Below are 18,262 nucleotides of genomic sequence, written 5' to 3'. Positions count from 1 at the left end.
TAAAACTTGTTAATTTATTAGAATAACATTTTAGGTGCATTTTTCTTTACATGAGAAAGTGAGACTTTGTAAAGTGCACTCTTTAAAGTTAGCACAGTTAAATCATTCTATGTGATAAAAAACCAGGGAGAATCAGGAGTGCAGAAAAGGGACCAATGTGCAATATTACTGTCTTTTTTTGTATCTTAAAAAGAAAGGGAAGTTGCAAATTAGTTAGTTTTGGGCTTCTACATCCACTAACATTCTTGTATGCTCCTTTTTTTTTCCCTGTGTGTTGGTTGGTTCTGGGATGGATTGTTCCATTGAGGCATTTCAGGAGCTTTCAGTAGAAGAAAGATGCACATCCAACAGAAGTTAGTAAAAATATACTCAAGCAGTTCTATGATTGTAATCATACTGGCACCACAAAACAATCCAAGCTGGCCACCTACATCAGCTGTAATAGAAGGAAATAAACATACGTCATCTAAAGCATTTGGTTTAGTCTAGCAACAAACAAGACCCTGCCAAGTTCAAGTGTTAAATAAATTCAATATATATAATCCATCACTTGAAGAAAACAGAATTAATATTCTTAAGAATGTTTACTGAAGAAGACTCATGTGTTTTTGAAAATTCTAAATAAAGCAAGGACAACACAAGACATCCTACTGTGAAACAGACACTTCAAATATTTTCTACTTCTGTGCCTTTTTAACTGTTCCCTTGCTTCTTCTCCCCATGTTCTCCCTCTCATCTACAAATCCATAAATATCCCTGTTCTGACAGTCCTGCATGTGATATAGCCATAAACTAGTGCCAAACATAATTCTCACTCTCAGCTGCTGCTCTATACCACAGATTATATAACAGAATGACAGGAGACTATAAGTAATGGCCATGGGACAGATATGGTGCCTTTATAATATGAAAATGATTACCATTGTAACATCAAAAGTATTGTTTTTTGTTTAGAAGCCCACAGAGTCTTTGATTCAGGAGGAGAGAGAAATAGAAAAGCAGGTTTGATTGTCTGGTGGGGTTTTTTTAAATTTTTGTTTTATTTATTTTTAGATTAATTATTAATCAGCAATAAATAAATATTAAACATTCACTTACCAAGCAACTCAGATATAGTCAAGGCCTTCTGCTGCTGTGTTATTTTGTAGCTCAGATCATGATATTTAATTTCAATACGCACAAGATTTTGCCTAATGACAAACACATACAGTTCACTTAAGACAGTCAGGAGTGCTGTTAATTTTTACCGACATTTATCAGCATGGTCTGGGTAGATGAGTGTTACCAAAATCAGTTACATGAGAGAAAGAGAAACCCAAAAGGGTTCTGATAACAACAGGAGCTTATTAGAGCAGTAGATCTTTAGGCTATGTTGAAAAAGTCAGTACTGTGAGATAGACTTGTACATTTTAAGGGTCACTGAAATAACCTTCAGTGGAAGTGTCAAGCCACCTGAACTACAGCATATGTAGCCTGGAAATGTAGTCTACCACTCTTGCTTATGTTCAACTGCATATTTATCTGTGCATATTCAATAAGCATGTTTGTGCAGAACAGTATTTGTCCTATACTCAGATGTTTAGTTCTATCCTCTGCTATTAGCCTGGATTACATAGTTATATTCTTGTCTGCTGCAAAAATGGAAGAGTAGGTAAATCACAGTTGGAAAAAGACGTGTGGGATGATGCAGTGTGAGTAAAGAGCTCATCTTTATAATATTGTGTCTACAGAAAGGTTCTGCCTAAGTCCGAAATAGAATAGATAGAGAATATAAACATAATGGTTTTGAAAGAAAACAATCACAAAAACTGATTGCGCACATAATATCAACTGCTCCACGTCCAAGTGGAGACCAGTGGCAACCCTCAGGGTCAGTACTGGGACTGGGGCTGTAGTGACGTTGTCAGTGGGATCGAGTGTACCCTCAGCAAGTTTGCCAACACCACCAAGCTGTGTGGTGTAGTCAACACACTGCAGGGAAGGGATGCCATCCATGGGGACCCTGACAGGCTTGAGATGTGGGACTATGTGAACCTCATGTAGTTCAGCAAACCCAGGTGCATGTCCTGCACCTGGGTCAGGGCAATCCCAAGCACAAGTACAGGATGGATGGAGAATTAATCAACAGCAACCCGGAGTGGAAAGACTTGAGGTGTTTGTTGACAAGAAGCTCAACATGAACCAGCAAGGTACACTTGCAGCCCAAAAATTCAGGCTGGGCTGTATCAAAGGAAGGTTGAGGGAGGTGATTCTGCCCCTCTGCTGCACTCCTGTGGGACTCCACCTGGCGTGTTTGCCCAGCTCTGGGGTCCCCATCAAAAGAAGGATGTTGACCTCTTGGAGCAAGTCCAGAAGAGGACCACAAGGATGATCAGAGGGCTGGAATAGCTCCTATTAAGACAGGCTAAGAGAGTTGGGGCTGTTCAGCCTAGAGAAGAGAAGGCTCGGGGGAAAAATTAAAAGAGTCTTCCAGTCCCTAAAGAGGGTTTACAAGATAGCTGGAGAGGGATTTTTTACAAGGGTATGTAAGGGTATGACAAGGGGGAATGGCTTTATGCTGAAAGAGGGTAGGCTTGGATTAGATAGTAGGAAGAAATTCTTTACTGTGAGGGTGGTGAGACACTGGAACATGTTGCTCAGAGAGGTTGTGGATGCCCCTTTTCTGCAAGTGTTCAGGGCCAGGTTGGATGGGACTTTGAGCAACCTGATCTAGTGGGTGGCATCCCTGCCTATGGCAGGAGAGTTGGAATTAGCTTATCTTTCAGGCCCCTTCCAACCCAAACCATTCTATGATTCTTCAGAAGTGTGAACAGCTACAGATTTTTGGGTTGACAGTGATAATGAGCTCATTAACAATATTCATGAAAATAAAGTACTTTCTATACAAAATAATCACTTCCATCTTTTGGGGTGGTATTTCTAAAACTCAGGTAGCACTGATTAATAAAAATAATATTGTAGCTTCGATTAGTAAGACTACTGCAATTTTCATGGAGTTGCTAGCAGAACTATCCAGTAAATATTTAACTTCTCTTTTTACATCTTCAGAAATAAATAGATCTCTATGTTTTATAGTTTGGAATATGTACTCATTAATGCATGGGCAGGACTTCTATTGGTTAAATCTTGGTAACAGGGGAATGTCCTGTATATTCACTTGCTTAATTGAATAATTACTAGTTGGGCATGATGTTTACAGACAATAACAAAATCCACAAAGATAAAATGTCCTCAAAGTATTAATAGCTTTTGCATATAAAAACAGGTTTAATTTTCATAATCTTAATTGGGAACAGATTATGTAATAGTGCCTGTAGATATAGGACAGGAGGTAATGGTTATAAACTAAAATAGTGTAGATTCAGACTAGATGTAATGAAGATACTTTTTTACAGTGAGGGTGGTGAAACACTGCAAAAGGTTGCCCAGAGAGGTGGTAGATGCCTCATCCCTGGCAACATTTGAGTTCAGGTTAGACAGGTCTCTGAACAACCTGATCTAGCTGAAGATGTCCCTGCTCATTGCATGGGAGTTGGACTAGATGACCTTTAAAGGTCCCTTCCAACCCAAACTGTTCTATGATTTGTATACATCCTCTTCACGAATAAACATATGCAAGCATCTGCACACTGATGGCTTCAAAAGTGCGAAAACTGAAGTCTCTGAGCAATGAAACTAATAGATATTTCATTAACCAAAATTTCCACAGTTGTTTATAAATATACTTTTATGTTGTGCAAACTATGAGTTCATGTAGCACCTACCTTAATACTTACTTGTACTGCTGACATATATATCTGTGAGCAAGAGGAAATTCTGTCTATGAAACTGTATTAAATGCTCTTGGATAAGTAGATTGTATCTTTCTAGCAACAAAAATCTGGAAATTATTCCAATTTTTGATGTATTATGCTTGTGTACTCAAGGAAGACTGGCATCAATTTATGGTATTGTAACAGTACAGCACATATGCTCTATTAAAGCATAAGCATACATGACATCTATGAATTTAAAAATATGCAGATTACGTCAGCTGAGTGCTACTACTGAGCAACATGGCTCTATGCATAACATGAGTTCTAACACCTTTTCCTGGATGAAAGGTGTAGTCAATACTGTTGAGACATGTTTTCACACTAGAAGGTCTCTTCTTTAGGGTGTAGATCTACTTACTTTTGCTGCTTGGTGTTTTCAGTCACACAAATAGAACTATGCTGTTTCACTCCTCTGCTACCTCATAAGAATTAATATTGTCCCAAAGATTTTCTAAATAACTTTTGCAATATATATGGTATTAGTGAGTTCTACTAACCATAGAAAATATTATTAGATTTCTGGCATTACTGCTACAATAAAACCTAGCTCTTCAGTGCTTATGGAGCTTCCTTTGGGAATGGGGTGAAAGGAGAGCAACTTCATATAGCATCTATTTAGGTTCTTTGACTTCAGCTGTGGAAGGGTGAAGATTTGTGTTCTCTATTGGATGGATTGCTCACGTGGATTTCGGATAGGTTTGATAACCCCACTTTATTCAAATTATAAAAGTACTCAAAAGTTTTTGTTATAAGAGATCAATGACATAGGAGGCAATCATGAATGTTACCATTTCATTGCAGTATCTGTTCTTTGTTATACACAGTCCTAGATATGTGGGTGTGTGTTTATATGTATATATATATAAATATGTATAAATCTTACCCATTTTTTCTAAGAGATTCTGTTATCTCATAGATACCTTTATCAACACTACATATCAGAATATATTTTTAAGGTCATACTTTCATCATACACTGTTAGCATGATTGATATTTTCTTTATTAGACAGGGTCTTAAGCAAAATTACCTGATGTATTCTGGGCTTTTCTTCAGTTTCGTAGAAAAATATTTCATGGCTTTTTCTCCTCCAAAACTTGAATAGGTGACAGTAGTAGGGTAATCCATTTCTTCACATGGGGCAGGGCAAGTGGAGTTGTGTTTTCCTACTGTACATAATCCTTTTATCTCTATGTCATCTGAAATTTCAGGAGAAATACTTTATATAATACTTCTTAAAAAGCACAGTCTCAAGACTTTTAAAATATTTGCTAAATTACTTTTAACTGACTGATAAATGTATTGGTGAATTATCCTGAGAAATGTGCATACTTATCAGTTTTGAAGGAACAAATAAGTATTTGTAATTCTCATTTGGGAAACCTCTGTGTAATAATAAGGGTTGAGGTATTTTTTCACTTTTTCCAAAGAAATTCAGCTTCTGTAAGTCTTTCTGCCTTCATCAGGGCTTTATGTGCTTATTACTTCTCATCCACAGTTAAACACGAGGACAACAAAAGTCTTTCCACATTCTGTGCTAGCTGTCTAATTACATATTTAGGTATATATCCTTGCTCTTGATGTCTGCCCAACTTATTTTAGTGCACAGAAATGGCTTCCAGAGCAGTGCCAGTTGTAGTTTGCTATCATCTGATAATTATATAAAACTCTGGTAAGCTAAGTTCACTTAACCTTAACCTCCGCCTGCCATTTGAGAATTGGGCTCAAGACAGCTAAGGCGGCTTTGGGAAGACTTTCTTTCTTCAAATGCCAAAGAGAAGTCACAAAATTCTGCAGGTCTGGCTGCTCATGAAAATGGGAAACCATTCCTCTGACAAGGCTCTAACAGAAAGCAATCATTACAGAAATCTGGGAAAGCTGGAGAAAAATAACGTAGGAGAAAAACAATGTAGAAAAAAAATGGTAAGGCATAAATATTTCCTAAAGCATAAACCATCTCTCTGAGATGAGTACCATAACCTTCTGCTTGTAGTGCTCTATTTGTCCTTGTGTGGTGGTGGGCATTGTGTCTGTTCCCTCTGCTTGTGGGCTTCTCACTTTTGCCAAGCATGGGGGAAGTGATAGCTCAGCCTGTTAGCTGATGATTTGAAGTACTCTCCAGGGATGCTGAGGTTGTGGATTTAATTCTGGACTGCCAGTCTTTAGTGTTCCTAAAATAAAGGATATCACCAACAGGAGGCTGTGCAAACAGCAGTATATTGTCACTTGAGAATTTTTTATCAGATGTTTTACCTCTTCTGCACTGTAAAAGGATATTCAGCCCCTAAAATAGGATTCTGGGGACCATACACCTACAAACCAGGTTCACTATGTACAGTAGTGTGATGCCAGCTCCTTCTGAGGACCAGCTCTGGATCATATCCATCCTTGATAGGACTTAGGGGTCAGATTACCATTTGCAGTATTTTCCAGGAAGTCTGTTGTAGTGACTGACAAATTTCATATCTGCTATGTGCAGATTATTTGCTTAAGGAAAAGAAATGCATTTGGAGCCCCTTGAAAATATATAATTCATTTTACTTTTGAAAAGGTAAAACCTTAAATGCCAGTGATTTATATCTCTTAGAAAACCTGTTATTACTGTGCTGTCCACTCTTCTGTCACAAAGAATACAACACTGGATCTAGAAGGGTCCATCTTTTCACATGAAGATGTGAAAATGCAAGCCAGGGTCTTGGTAACTGAAAACAGATTCACTGAAAATTCTTCCATTTTAAACCATTTCTGATTACTAAAATGAATTCTTCTATTTGTTTGGGGGTTTTCTTTTGTTATTTTTGGGAGGGCTTTTTGTGGGTTGTTTGCTTTTTTCAGTGTGGTTTGGTGTTTTTGTTTTGTTGTGCTTTGTTGTTGTTTTAATGAGTGGATATTTAATGTTCTGTCTGGTCTGTATTTTCAGAATATTAAATGAACTGGGATGTACCCTATTTCAGATTCTTTTCAGTATTTTTTTTTACAATTGCTAGATATTGTCTACTACTTGGACTTGGCTTAGAAAACATGAATATGAAGTTATATACTTACAGACTGCTGGATAAACACACTTGTAAAACTTCAGCAAGTCACATTCTGTTCCATTTCCTTAAAAATAAATAGCAATCTTTAGTAGCCTCAATTAACAATCTAACCCTTAGCTCTATTTGTACTAAACTGAAATGTAATGTCATCAAAGCCTGCTCACCACTTCACGTTAATGATTATACAACTAAGAAATCAATTCAGTGGGTCACAGTGCAATTGCCAACACCATAAGGGGTAGATAGTGAAAAGAGCCAACAGACCATGCCACAGGCTGCTCTTGGAGCAAATATCTTCATTATGTGTACCAGCCTGAACAGCCTTTAAGCTTGTGGCTCACTCTTTATGTTAGCTTGCTAAAGACAGGAATTTCTGTTTTTCCTAGTGGAAATGAAAAAAACCTCAAAGTGAGGTACATGTGATGTATGATTACATCCCACGTGTTTTTGCAGAAGTTTTGAACTTCATGCAGGATTTGTTTGGAGACCTAAGGACTGATAGTACCCTGAGCTAACAGCAAAATTTTCAGGTTTCAGATGACCTCAGTTTTACCCCAATTTTCCCCCTCTCTTGTTTATGTTATGTAGCTGTTTAGCACACACATTGCCCTCCTTTATCTAATTGTCACTGTATAAATCTCTCACCCTGGTTTTGGGATACCTAGACTTAATTGCCTTCTCCAACTCCCTTCTGTGACAGTTTCCAGAAGACTTCCAACCTCCTTTCCAGGAGGATGTCAAACTAACAGGCTAGAGATTGCTCATTAATGGGTCTACTTTAGTAAAAGCATTCTACCTGGCTTGAGGACATTTAAAAAATACATTGAGTAAGAAAGTGTAGACTTTCTTGTGGGTTTTTTTGTGAACTAGTGGCTTTCTTGCCCATTAGTTGTGAAAAACCAGCTGTGAGAGCAGAGATTTGTGTTCCAGCTCTTGCTTTAGAGAGAGGTGACAATATTACAATTACATTTAGTGGTGAAAGGGGGTGGGGGCTCAGTGTTACTGCTTTACATTTCTACAGTGATTAAGATGCCTAGATTCTTGGGAGGAGTATTCAGCATACACCTGGTACTCTGCATTTGAGGCTGGTTAGAAAGCTCCATACAGCCTTTTGGATTTTGCAGAACCCTCCTTTTGTGCCAGGCTCTTTCCGTGGTTCATGTCAGGGACCTCAGATTTTGTCTTCAAGCAAGTGGTTCTGCCATGGTTGCTGAACAACTGCAACATAAATTTTCTGGGGTACATGTGAAAATATATGATTTTTCATGGATTTAGTTCCAGCTCTTTAGGAAGTCGGGTTAAAGACTACAGACTTCTCTCACACACCTAAGGCATAGTATTTTCTTTCAATTTTTTTTACTATATTCTAAGAATAGACCCAGATGCTAAGTCTAGAGCTGACCAAATATCTTGCTTGCTTTCTTGGAATTTTAATTAAACCCAGCTGTAGATACGCCTCAAATATGTGGTCCATGTCCTTTGCTGTTCGATAACATGTGAGGTCTTCTAGTAAGATGATCAGTTTGTGTTATCATGATACTTCTGAGAAATACCTGGAAGAATGAATGGTAAACAGCCACACCAGTCCTGTATGTACCGGGCTTTGCATTCCAGCAAACATCCATTAGTACTATAAATCTTGTGGTATTGAAGCTTTATATCAGGCTTGCACTCTCCCCACGGGTATTCTTGGATAACTGACTGTAGGGTAACAACAACAGAAGATTTAACATTTTTGTCTCTGTTTTAAATTGAGATGTTGTTTTCTCACATTTAAAAATGCTGAAGGAAGTCTGGTGAAGATATAAGCAGTACCACTGTGATTTAATTGGAGGCAATTACAGTTTGTGCACTCAGGATTACAAAATCATCTCCTCTCATAGCAAAAGTAGGACCTGATCAGACAGCCTAGTGCAGAAGGATGGTCCACTCTGCTTGGATTCCACTAGGAATCTGAGACACCCTTAATGGTAACAGAATGGTGAAATGCTGTGGTGTCATTATGTCATTATATGCCAGCAAGACTCTAAGATGTTAGGAAAGAAAGGCTGACTTTAATAGGTATAAAGACCAGTGACATCCCCCCCAAAACAACATTAATTTTGTTTGTATCTGGGGGAAATGTTATTTTCAGGAGCCGCTTAGGCATGATTTTACATTCCAAAATGCCTACTTCATTGTCAGTGCTTCAGAAGAGAATTAGAGAGAGTAAAGACCAGTATTTCCAGTTGATGGACGAAGACCTTACCTTCAGCTGGCGGATTGCAACCTGTGCGTGCATGCCAACTGGTGTTAGTAAACCTAAACCATCAAAGCGTGGAAGCTCTTGGGGTGAATGGATAACAAAAGTTATTCCAGCATCAGTATAACCAAGACTGGGTTCATCAGTGAATTGTTCCTGATACAAAAAGGATTATTTAAAGTAGTTTCGGCTTTGCTTACCATCTGAAGCTTTAGCTATATATAATGTGGTACTAAGCTATTTGGTTTTGAATCTCTAGTCAAATTTTTGGTGATATACAGGAAAGTATAGAAGCAAACTGACTTGAGTTTCCTTTGTTGTTTGCCTCTGTGGGTTTCCTTCCAGTTACTATAAACTTTTGAGTTTTTTATTCACTTTGTCACCCCTCAATTTCAAAAGCAAGAAGACATAGATGAGCATTTACTCATAACCTGACTTGCAACTACCTGTCACACTTCAGCAAACTTTCTGTTACTCTCTGCAGAACCTTCCACTCCTGACTCATAATTCCTAGAGATCAAAAGTGAATGTCTAAGTCATTTATCAGTCCACATTTTAAATTTCTTCCCTGATCTCACAAGGTGATATTCCCTGTTTTCTCCTTTTTGTTGGTCAAAGACAACTCTAATGTCATAACTATGTATAGTGCAAAGACCAGGTCTTGGCTGACACTGAGCACTTGCAGCTGTTGCTGCTGCAACTAAAATTCAGTGCTACTTAGAAATTGGCACCACATGACCTTCCCTACTGGGCCTTTTATTAAAATGAAATGATGTCATCCTGAAGTAAAAGTAAATCACTGCTCTGATGACATTTCTGTTTTAATTAACTATACATATTATATACTCACTCGCAACTCTCAGAATCCCTTAGCTGGAGTCAGAGTCAACAATAATTCTGACTTTTGAAATTTGTATTGGCTATTTCCTTTAAAATATATTCTCGCTTGGAAATAGTCTTCATATAGAATTTTGTGCATGAAATTCTGGAAGTCTATGTAAAACCAAGCAACCAAAAAACCAAAACCCAAAACAAAAACCCTCCACTAATTTGAAAGTTATTACATGATTCGATGTTTATAATCCTTAGGATAGCTGTACCTGTTTCACATCAAAAAGCAAATGTAAGCCTCTTCCAGACAAACTCACTCTTCTTGCTGAGAGATCATTGTGATTAAAAGTAAAGCAGTTCCCGTATTCAGTGAAAACATGTTCAAAATCCTTCAATAAAAGAAAATAGGGAAGAGTGAAATTAAAAAAAGAACACTTGAAGTTTCCTTAATGAATTACAATGCAAGAGAGGGACTACTGGGGTTGCTGGGGTTTTTTTGGGTTTGGGTTTTTTTCCCCCCAAATACAGTGCTGAATATTACAATCAGAAAAATAGTAATTGATGGAAATATTCAAAAGTATTTCATCCCTTTCTATAGAAAATTAAGTTTGAAGGGGAAATTTCACATTGTTTATTAATACCTATGATCTGCTCAGAATAGTTTAATGAGGTCCTGTGGTTTTTCTATACCTGTTATTTTATATAGAAATTATATATTCAAAACCAACTGGCTTAGTTTTTCCATTAGATGTTTAGTGAAGACTGTTTTCCCAAACCCACCTCACTGTTTAATAGGACTGCGTTTCACTGCTTTAGTTTTTGTTGCTAGCACTAGTGTCTTTCAGTTAAGAGAAATCTCCAATGCCTAAATTTAGAAGCTACAACATATCTAAAGGTTAGATTAAACTGAAAGAATAGAGAGCTGACTTTTTTGTTCACATTTTCTATTTAAGTTGGGAATTTCTCTACAGAAGAACTGACATAAAAGCGGGATGATCATATTCTTTGGCTCTTGTCCAAAATTCCAAAACATGGGCTATTTTGACCTCATTATTTAAAATTCCTGTGCACTCTGCATATAGTTAACCTGGCTGTCTATATTCTTGACTCTCAAGAACAAACTGCGGAATCATATAATGCAAATATCTCTGTTCAAACTGTCCTTCATTATGGGCCATTGATGGAAAAGGTTGCTAGATGCAGCCTGGAGGTATGACAGCTTTCGAAGGCTGCTGTCAACAGAAGTGGCAGTAGGCAGAGAGCAATTTAAACTGAAATCCCATTTTACAGCTCAGGGAGTCCAGCAGGCTGCCTCTGCAGGCAGTGGGAGACTTGGAGGCTTCAGGGTAACTTAGAGCAGGACCTTTTTTCTCCATTGTCTGACTTTAAAGAGAACACAAGGGGAGTAGCTGGCCAAGCTAGATGTCTCAAGATGAGTGGTAAGAATACATCCTCTACCCATCCATGCTACTGTTTCACAAAAACAAGCATAATTACCTGTGGGTAACATGGCTTTCCAAAAAAATCACATTCTAGCAACGTGCTGCTATTCAGATAAAAACCATTTTTCCTTGTAAATTCTTTGATGCTGAAGTTCTGGTTCCCAAGTAGGAAATCATTTATCTCTTGAGAATATTTATCATTCACAGCAATTTTTTGGAGAATTGTGGACACAATGTTCCAAATTAAAAAAATTATTTTGAGGTTGCTTACTGCATGAGCTTGAAACCTGTAAGTGAGAAGGAGAAATACTTGGAGTTCTGTAGAGATATAGGACTGATCTCTAGGCTGCTCTTGCCAAAACCACAGCAGAATTTGTTGTCTGCTTGCAAACTTTAAGTGATTCTTTCCCACCAGGTTGCACTTTGATCTCTATAACATGAATAAACAATATAGTTTAGGAATGTATTTTCTGTATCTGGAAGCAGAAAATAGACACCTTTCCATGGCTGTTCTGGTCAGTCATGTTGGAAACATTTCTGCTGTATGTGGTTGTTTATTAAAAAAAATGAAAACCTTGAGTAGATTAGCCATTCACATAAGCCAACAACCAGCTTTGTAGAACCGATGGCAAGCTAAAGAATTTCATTTACATGTGAGAAACTAGCTGGGTTCCTTTCAAAAAAAGCTGTTTTCTTTCATTTGGAAAATTGAATTCTAAGTGCATCTGCAGTAATCTCATGTGCCTGCTTTACTAAGGCAGTACACCCCAGTGCAGGGACAGACTACCTTCTTATGAACTTTGTGGCTCGTGACACATCGGTATAAACCAAGGGTGATTCTTACTCCTTGAATCCACTTGAAAAATCTCAAAAACATGGTGAGGCATTGGAGGTGCTTTCGCGATGTACAGCATTGAAGTCCTTTATTGAGGTAAAGCAAGGATTTACAGGACAGTTAAAAGTTTGAAAAGAGAATAAACACAAATGAAACTACAATACCATGTTCTTCAGAACTGGCATTTTATCTAATCTTATATTTTAGAAACATATCAAAGTATTCGTATAATAGATTTTAATGCCCTAACTTCAGGAAGGTTAGGAAGAACAGCTCTTCACAACTGAATATGAGCCAAAAAATAAAGACAAAGGGAGTCCTGTGCCTTTTTCTCCTGCTAACAAAACACCTGGCTACTAAAAACAGGATGTAAGGATAAGCACAGCATGAATGGCAGATGGATATGGCAGTAAACTCTTGCTTAGACAGAAAACTGCCATACTCAGTAGCTGGCTACTTACAATGTGCTGCCACCATAGCTACAAGAAGTGAGGCACTTTTATAACAGCCAGCAAACTGCAGTCCAGAGGGACTTCTACCTGCAGTATAACCCAGGATGGCTTTATGCAGGGCAATGGGAGGTTGGCATAGAGAGGCAGAATGGCTTCAGGCATTTCAGACTTGGACTTCTGGCTGATTCTGCCAGCAAAAAAAGGTAGAAGATTAGAAAAATCACAATTTTTTATGAAAAAAATGTGGGTAAAATTTCTGTATAGCTAAAACTGTTTCTAAATGACATATTTGCTCTAAAAATCAGTCCATAAGTTTATTACATTATTTTCAAAGTAGCTGCATCTGAATCTTGACCACTGTCTTCAAATGTAGAAATCTGTAAAGTTCTAGCTTATGTACATGACTTCCAAACAAATCAAATACTTCCCTCCAGAAAATCTCACTGAAATTATAAATGTATGTTTGACAAAAATTTCTACCTTCATATGAGGTTTCTACTTAAATTAATTTGCAAATCTTATATTCTGTTTTCCACTTGGATGTGGCAGATGACTGTCCCCTAGTTGCACTGTAGAACTACCACTCATACATAGAACAACAACATTAGAGGGGTTTTCCTACTCTGCTTTGAAACTCATAAATCTGTCAAGCAATTTTGTATCTGAAGGAAGGGGAAGGTAAAAATAAAAAATTTCCCTTCCTCATTTCTTGTGGTTTTATCTTCATTTAAATCTCTTGTATTGTGGTGGAAGTCATGTCCCTCAGAGCCATATTTTCCTTGGTTTATGTGATTTGTTCAAGCAAGCTGTGGAACCTGACTGCTGTCAGATAAAGATGTGTTGCCTCTCAAAGAGCAAACAACAAAGATAACTTTTACCTGTTCAAGTTGCAAAAAGTCACAGCAGGGAATTTGATGTTTTCCACATACTGAACCACCACTGTAGTTGTGGTTGGCCAGCTGAAGTAGTAGATGAAGCGACTGCAGATTTGCCAAATAACAATGGCAAGACAGCCTGCAACTACTAGCAGCCACAGCACTTTGCGAGTCTTGCTCTGTGTTTGAACAATATTATGCACTCCATGAAATGAAGTGGATGAAGCAAACTCCTGATGGTACTTGCTTCTGTCTTCCCAACGTGGCAGCAGTTTCTTTATTAAGCACAATCGTATCTTTTCCAATATTCCTGAATATGGAACAAAATTTTAAAATTAACATTTAACAGTCACTTAAGAAAGGAAACTACATAAATTTGATACTGAAAAGCAATTGTAAAAGCAGTCGTAAAATTTCCCTTTAATTGTAAATTCTCTCTTTAATTGGTGAACTTGCTTCTGCAGATGGAAGAGTTGTGTGCCAAGAGATGAGCTCCCCTGAGTACAAGCTATATCTTGCAATATTTCAAGCACACAAATGTTTAGGCACTTTAATATAAAAGAGTAGTTCCACTTCTGTGGGAAAGATTGGATTTTGACATATCTCTGTGATCCAAAACCACAGGTTGCTGTGAACTTACTGTGAAAAGAAAGCATCTGATTTTTACAGTAACAACTCATTTAATGACTGCTCCTCCACACATGCTCTGAGAAATAAGCTAAAATAGGAATTATATGGAATGATATGAAAGGCAATTTCACTCTTGCACTATTAAAAGTTTCAGAACAGGATTTGAAAGGTTACAGGTTCTTCGGTTCATACTTTGAAACAGGAATGGGTTTAGTCTTCATTTACCACATATTTTCTACAAACTGATGTTACAAAAAACCCAAACTGAACTATTTTTAAATCTAAGTTTAAGAGCTATGATAGTAATGAATGCAATCAATAACTAGGACTGTAGTAATTTTCTTATGCTTGATGCTGAATAATCTTATGGACATGGATTTGAACATAGTTTTCTCTCCCAAAACATCCAAATGATGGAAACTTGATGGGACCTTTCTTGTATCTCATAATAATTGGACCAGTCTCTTTACAAAGTGCTGTATTTATAGATTGTTATCCACTCCATTATTTTGACATTAAGTCCATAAGAATAGAAAGTCAAAGAAAGTTTGTGAGACAGTAATAATTAGTATCTGAAAATATATTATTTAGAGCAGTGCTTAATAGCAATTAAAAGCTTCTCTAATTCTGTTTTTAACCCAAAAATAGATGTAATAGTGTGCCTATGTGTGGTAGGAAGAAAATGTGCTGTTCATAAGACTTGCTTACTTGAGGCTATTACAGTCTGGCAAAGGAACAAAGGGATGTAAGAGTCATTTGCCAAAGCTACATCAGCCACATCGTGCCCACATCAGTAGTCTGGGGTGTTGCTATGGTCCACAGTCTCTGGACTGTGATAATGAAATCCCAGATGGTGCTGGACTTCGAAATGCCTCTGAAGGGAAAAAAATGATAATGAAATCCCAGATGGTGCTGGATTTCAAAATGCCTCTGAAGGGAAAAAAATTTCTTTATATTTTTCTTTTAAGATCTGTGTAAGGACTTTGCTCAACATCACATAATTTACTGTGACCCCATTTTATTGGCAAACAGTTTTCTGCTAGAAAATTGGTCAAAAGTTTCTCGCCTAGCTCTAGTGACTATTGGGCCCCATTTCCAATCTGTTTTGTATGTTGTGCTGAAATGGAGTGCATTTCTGGTTTTGCTGCACCAGCATGTGTGCAGTGGGATGACCTCTTTGCACGTTTCCTGAGTAACAGCAGGACAAAGTACATTCCTAATATATACTGCATCTGCTGCCCATAGACTCCAACAAGAGAGCACAATCAGCAGAAGTGTAACTTAGAATCTATGCAAGCATGTAAATAAACTGTATTTCAGCTGTTGTGCATAGCTATTACAGTAAGTAGAAATCATGTTTTATGTGACTGCAAAAGTTTTGCTTTAAATGTGTAAGATTATCTGATAGCATATTGCTGCTTTTATTACTGCATTTCACTGGAGGAATTAGTGCTACTGTGTGAGTGTCTTAAAGAATCCTTATTCTACTTCCAGATTTCTTTAGAAAATGCTATAATTAAAGAATAAAAAGAAAAAAAGATTGTAAACTACTTCAAGTAGGGTCAAGTGATAAATTTTTGGTGTGAAATTTCTTACATGGGTTGGACTGGAAAATGGTATCAAATGTATAAATCGGGACTAGCCATTTATTTGGGATTGGTCTGTTTATCAGGGATAGGTACATTCTGGTGATATATAATTATTAGAATAGTTACTCCAGGTTTCCATTAGTGAATAGTAAAATAATACACCACAGTAATGGGCGGATGTGAGATTATAAATGACTAACCCTTCATCCTACACTGTGCAAAACTTAGGCTGTGTGTATCTGGACTAAGGTTGTGTGACCAACACACCTGAACTAGCTGCAGGTGAGTTAGAGTATCCAAGCTGCTGCTAGATAGACAGTAAGATCTTGCAAGACCTCAGACATATTAGACATATTAGGTTTTGAGAACACGATGTTAATTTAGTAGCAATACAAAATACATTTAATATAGGTACTAAAAATATTTCAAAGGTATGAATAAACTCAATATTCATGGAAGATTCAGTAGAGGATGGATAAGTAAAAAAGCAAGGAGGTAACTAAATAAGAGGAATCCAGGCCTAGGAGTAAACCACATATTTGTAGTCAAATACAGAAAGTACATGTAAGAACTAGTAAGGCAGCTCATATGCTCAGGATGGACTGCAGATACTTTGCCCCAGGAAACATTGATTATAGGAAATGCCCTAGAATCATTATAGTTAGTCAGACAAACCTGATTTTCCAGTCAACGTTGTTAAAGAAGCAATCACCTCACTGCATGTATAACCAGGGATACATGGACATACTACTATGGGTTTATATAAACCCCTCAGAAATTCACAGTATCTTTAATGTTAACACTGTAAATTGAACTTTAAGGGTTTCTGAATGTCAGTCAGCAGGCAGTTGGTCACCATCTATAACTACTTGTATAGGTAACTAATAGATAATAGGAATAGGCTCTTTGATCTACTGGGGAAAAAGATGTAACAGGACCAAGTGGGAAGAACTGGAAGCTAAACTCTTGCATAGCACAAATAAGGTATAACATTTTTATTTTTGTATTCCCAGTGTTTAATTGTGATTGGATTTCTATTGATTAACATATCAAAAAGAATTGCTTATTGACAGATCGCTTGTCTTCTGCCAGAGCTCTTACCTGAAAGGAGTTCTTTCAGGAAGGTTTATGTGGTCTCTGTGCAAGGGTTAGTTATTCCATACAGATTTCTGATTTCCTCTTTGCCTTAATCTAAAAATCATTCAAGTGTGGTATTATTCAGAGAAGCAATTGTCTAGTAAAAACTGTATCAGCTTTATTTTAAATGCATAAAGGGCCAATAGCTAAAGACTTTTCTCATTTCTTGTGTAAGTGTACAGTTTTTTTCTACAAGCTTTTTTCATCTCTTCCTTTGTCTTTGTATCTTGCAGAGGTACAGTACTGCAACTTTTGGACAAGATTACAAGAGAAGGGAGACAGATTTTCTCATTTTGGTTGTTGGTCCTGAAAAAAAGCCTCGAAATGTAACAAAACTCTTGGCAAAGCACTCTAATATATCTAGTCACATACCTTTAGCATCCAATTGAATGAATGTCCCAAGCTGGTCCATGAGGCTGTGCTTTTTTTCAGTAAGGAAGGAATGGACATCAAGGTGTCTTATCACTGTGATCACTGCTAGGTAACAGCTTTTATAGAAAACTAAATGGGAGGTGATACTTGATGACACATAAGACTGGGCAATTTACCTGCCAGGGTTGCTATGTTTTGCCCTTCATTAACAGAGTCTGCAATGTAAAAGAGAAAATTATTTTTATTACAGGATCATATGTACAAATTTATATACATTTCAAGTACATATTACAAGTGCTGGCTTGTGTATTTCATCACCTTGCAAATTGCTTTCATATTTTTCCTTTTGTTTTAGAAAGTCCATGTATCTTCAGTCAAATATTGTGCTGTTCAGAACTGAACAGCTTGTCTTTAATTAGATAAAGAGTGCTTCCTGCTCTGGAGGGCAATAAATGTCTACCACTAGATTCCCATCAGCAGCAGGATGCAGTTCATCCACACTTTGAATAGCTGTCTTCATAACCAGCTCGAGAGTTCTTGTGGACTTCAGCAAAAATGAGCTGTTATTCTGAGAACTAACCCTGTGGGGGAGAATGAAAATACATGCAGAGTCAATCATTCCAGCAACTCCTTACGGAAAAAGACAGAGACTGCTTTTGTGTTAGATGTGCAGTATGATCTTGGTTGAAATTTGTTTCAAGAACTGAACATCTAATGAAAGACAATAAAAATCCTAGAAAATTCAGACCTGGGATGTGCTTGATTTAATGCTTTAGGACATAATAATAATAAAAAAGTCTGCTTCACATTCCCTCTCTGATTTGCTTATTTTGTTCTCTCTATTAGTAATGGTCCAGTTCATCTCCTTCAGTGTTCTTGAGTTATCAGGTTTATTAGCTTGGCTCCTTGGTGCTTCACTGCCTGGTTGTTTGCTGACTGTTTTCTGGCTGTGTTGTTAATGTTACAAGCAGCAAGGTAAAGCACTGAACTCCATTAAGTTATTCCT

The 18,262-nt window shown here is 37.3% G+C and overlaps 1 protein-coding gene across 1 annotated transcript; it reads right to left on the bottom strand.

Annotated features, from left to right (window-relative positions):
• Positions 1 to 236: 236 nt before the first annotated feature.
• ASIC5 (acid-sensing (proton-gated) ion channel family member 5) lies at positions 237 to 17,296 on the bottom strand. Its single transcript, XM_009075792.1, has 10 exons — positions 17,257 to 17,296; positions 13,532 to 13,838; positions 11,422 to 11,653; positions 10,194 to 10,313; positions 9,100 to 9,249; positions 8,405 to 8,552; positions 6,859 to 6,915; positions 4,844 to 5,012; positions 1,099 to 1,190; positions 237 to 436 (listed from the first exon to the last, which is right to left on the bottom strand). Exons 1-10 carry the CDS (start codon positions 17,294 to 17,296, stop codon positions 237 to 239), a joined length of 1,515 nt encoding a protein of 504 aa, XP_009074040.1.
• Between the last annotated feature and the right edge of the window lie 966 nt (positions 17,297 to 18,262).

This window comes from Acanthisitta chloris, unplaced genomic scaffold (assembly GCF_000695815.1).
Source record: "Acanthisitta chloris isolate BGI_N310 unplaced genomic scaffold, ASM69581v1 scaffold16595, whole genome shotgun sequence".
Lineage (NCBI taxonomy): Eukaryota > Metazoa > Chordata > Aves > Passeriformes > Acanthisittidae > Acanthisitta > Acanthisitta chloris.
Note: the sequence above shows the minus strand (reverse complement) of the source record. Positions and strands in the feature narration are given on the sequence as shown.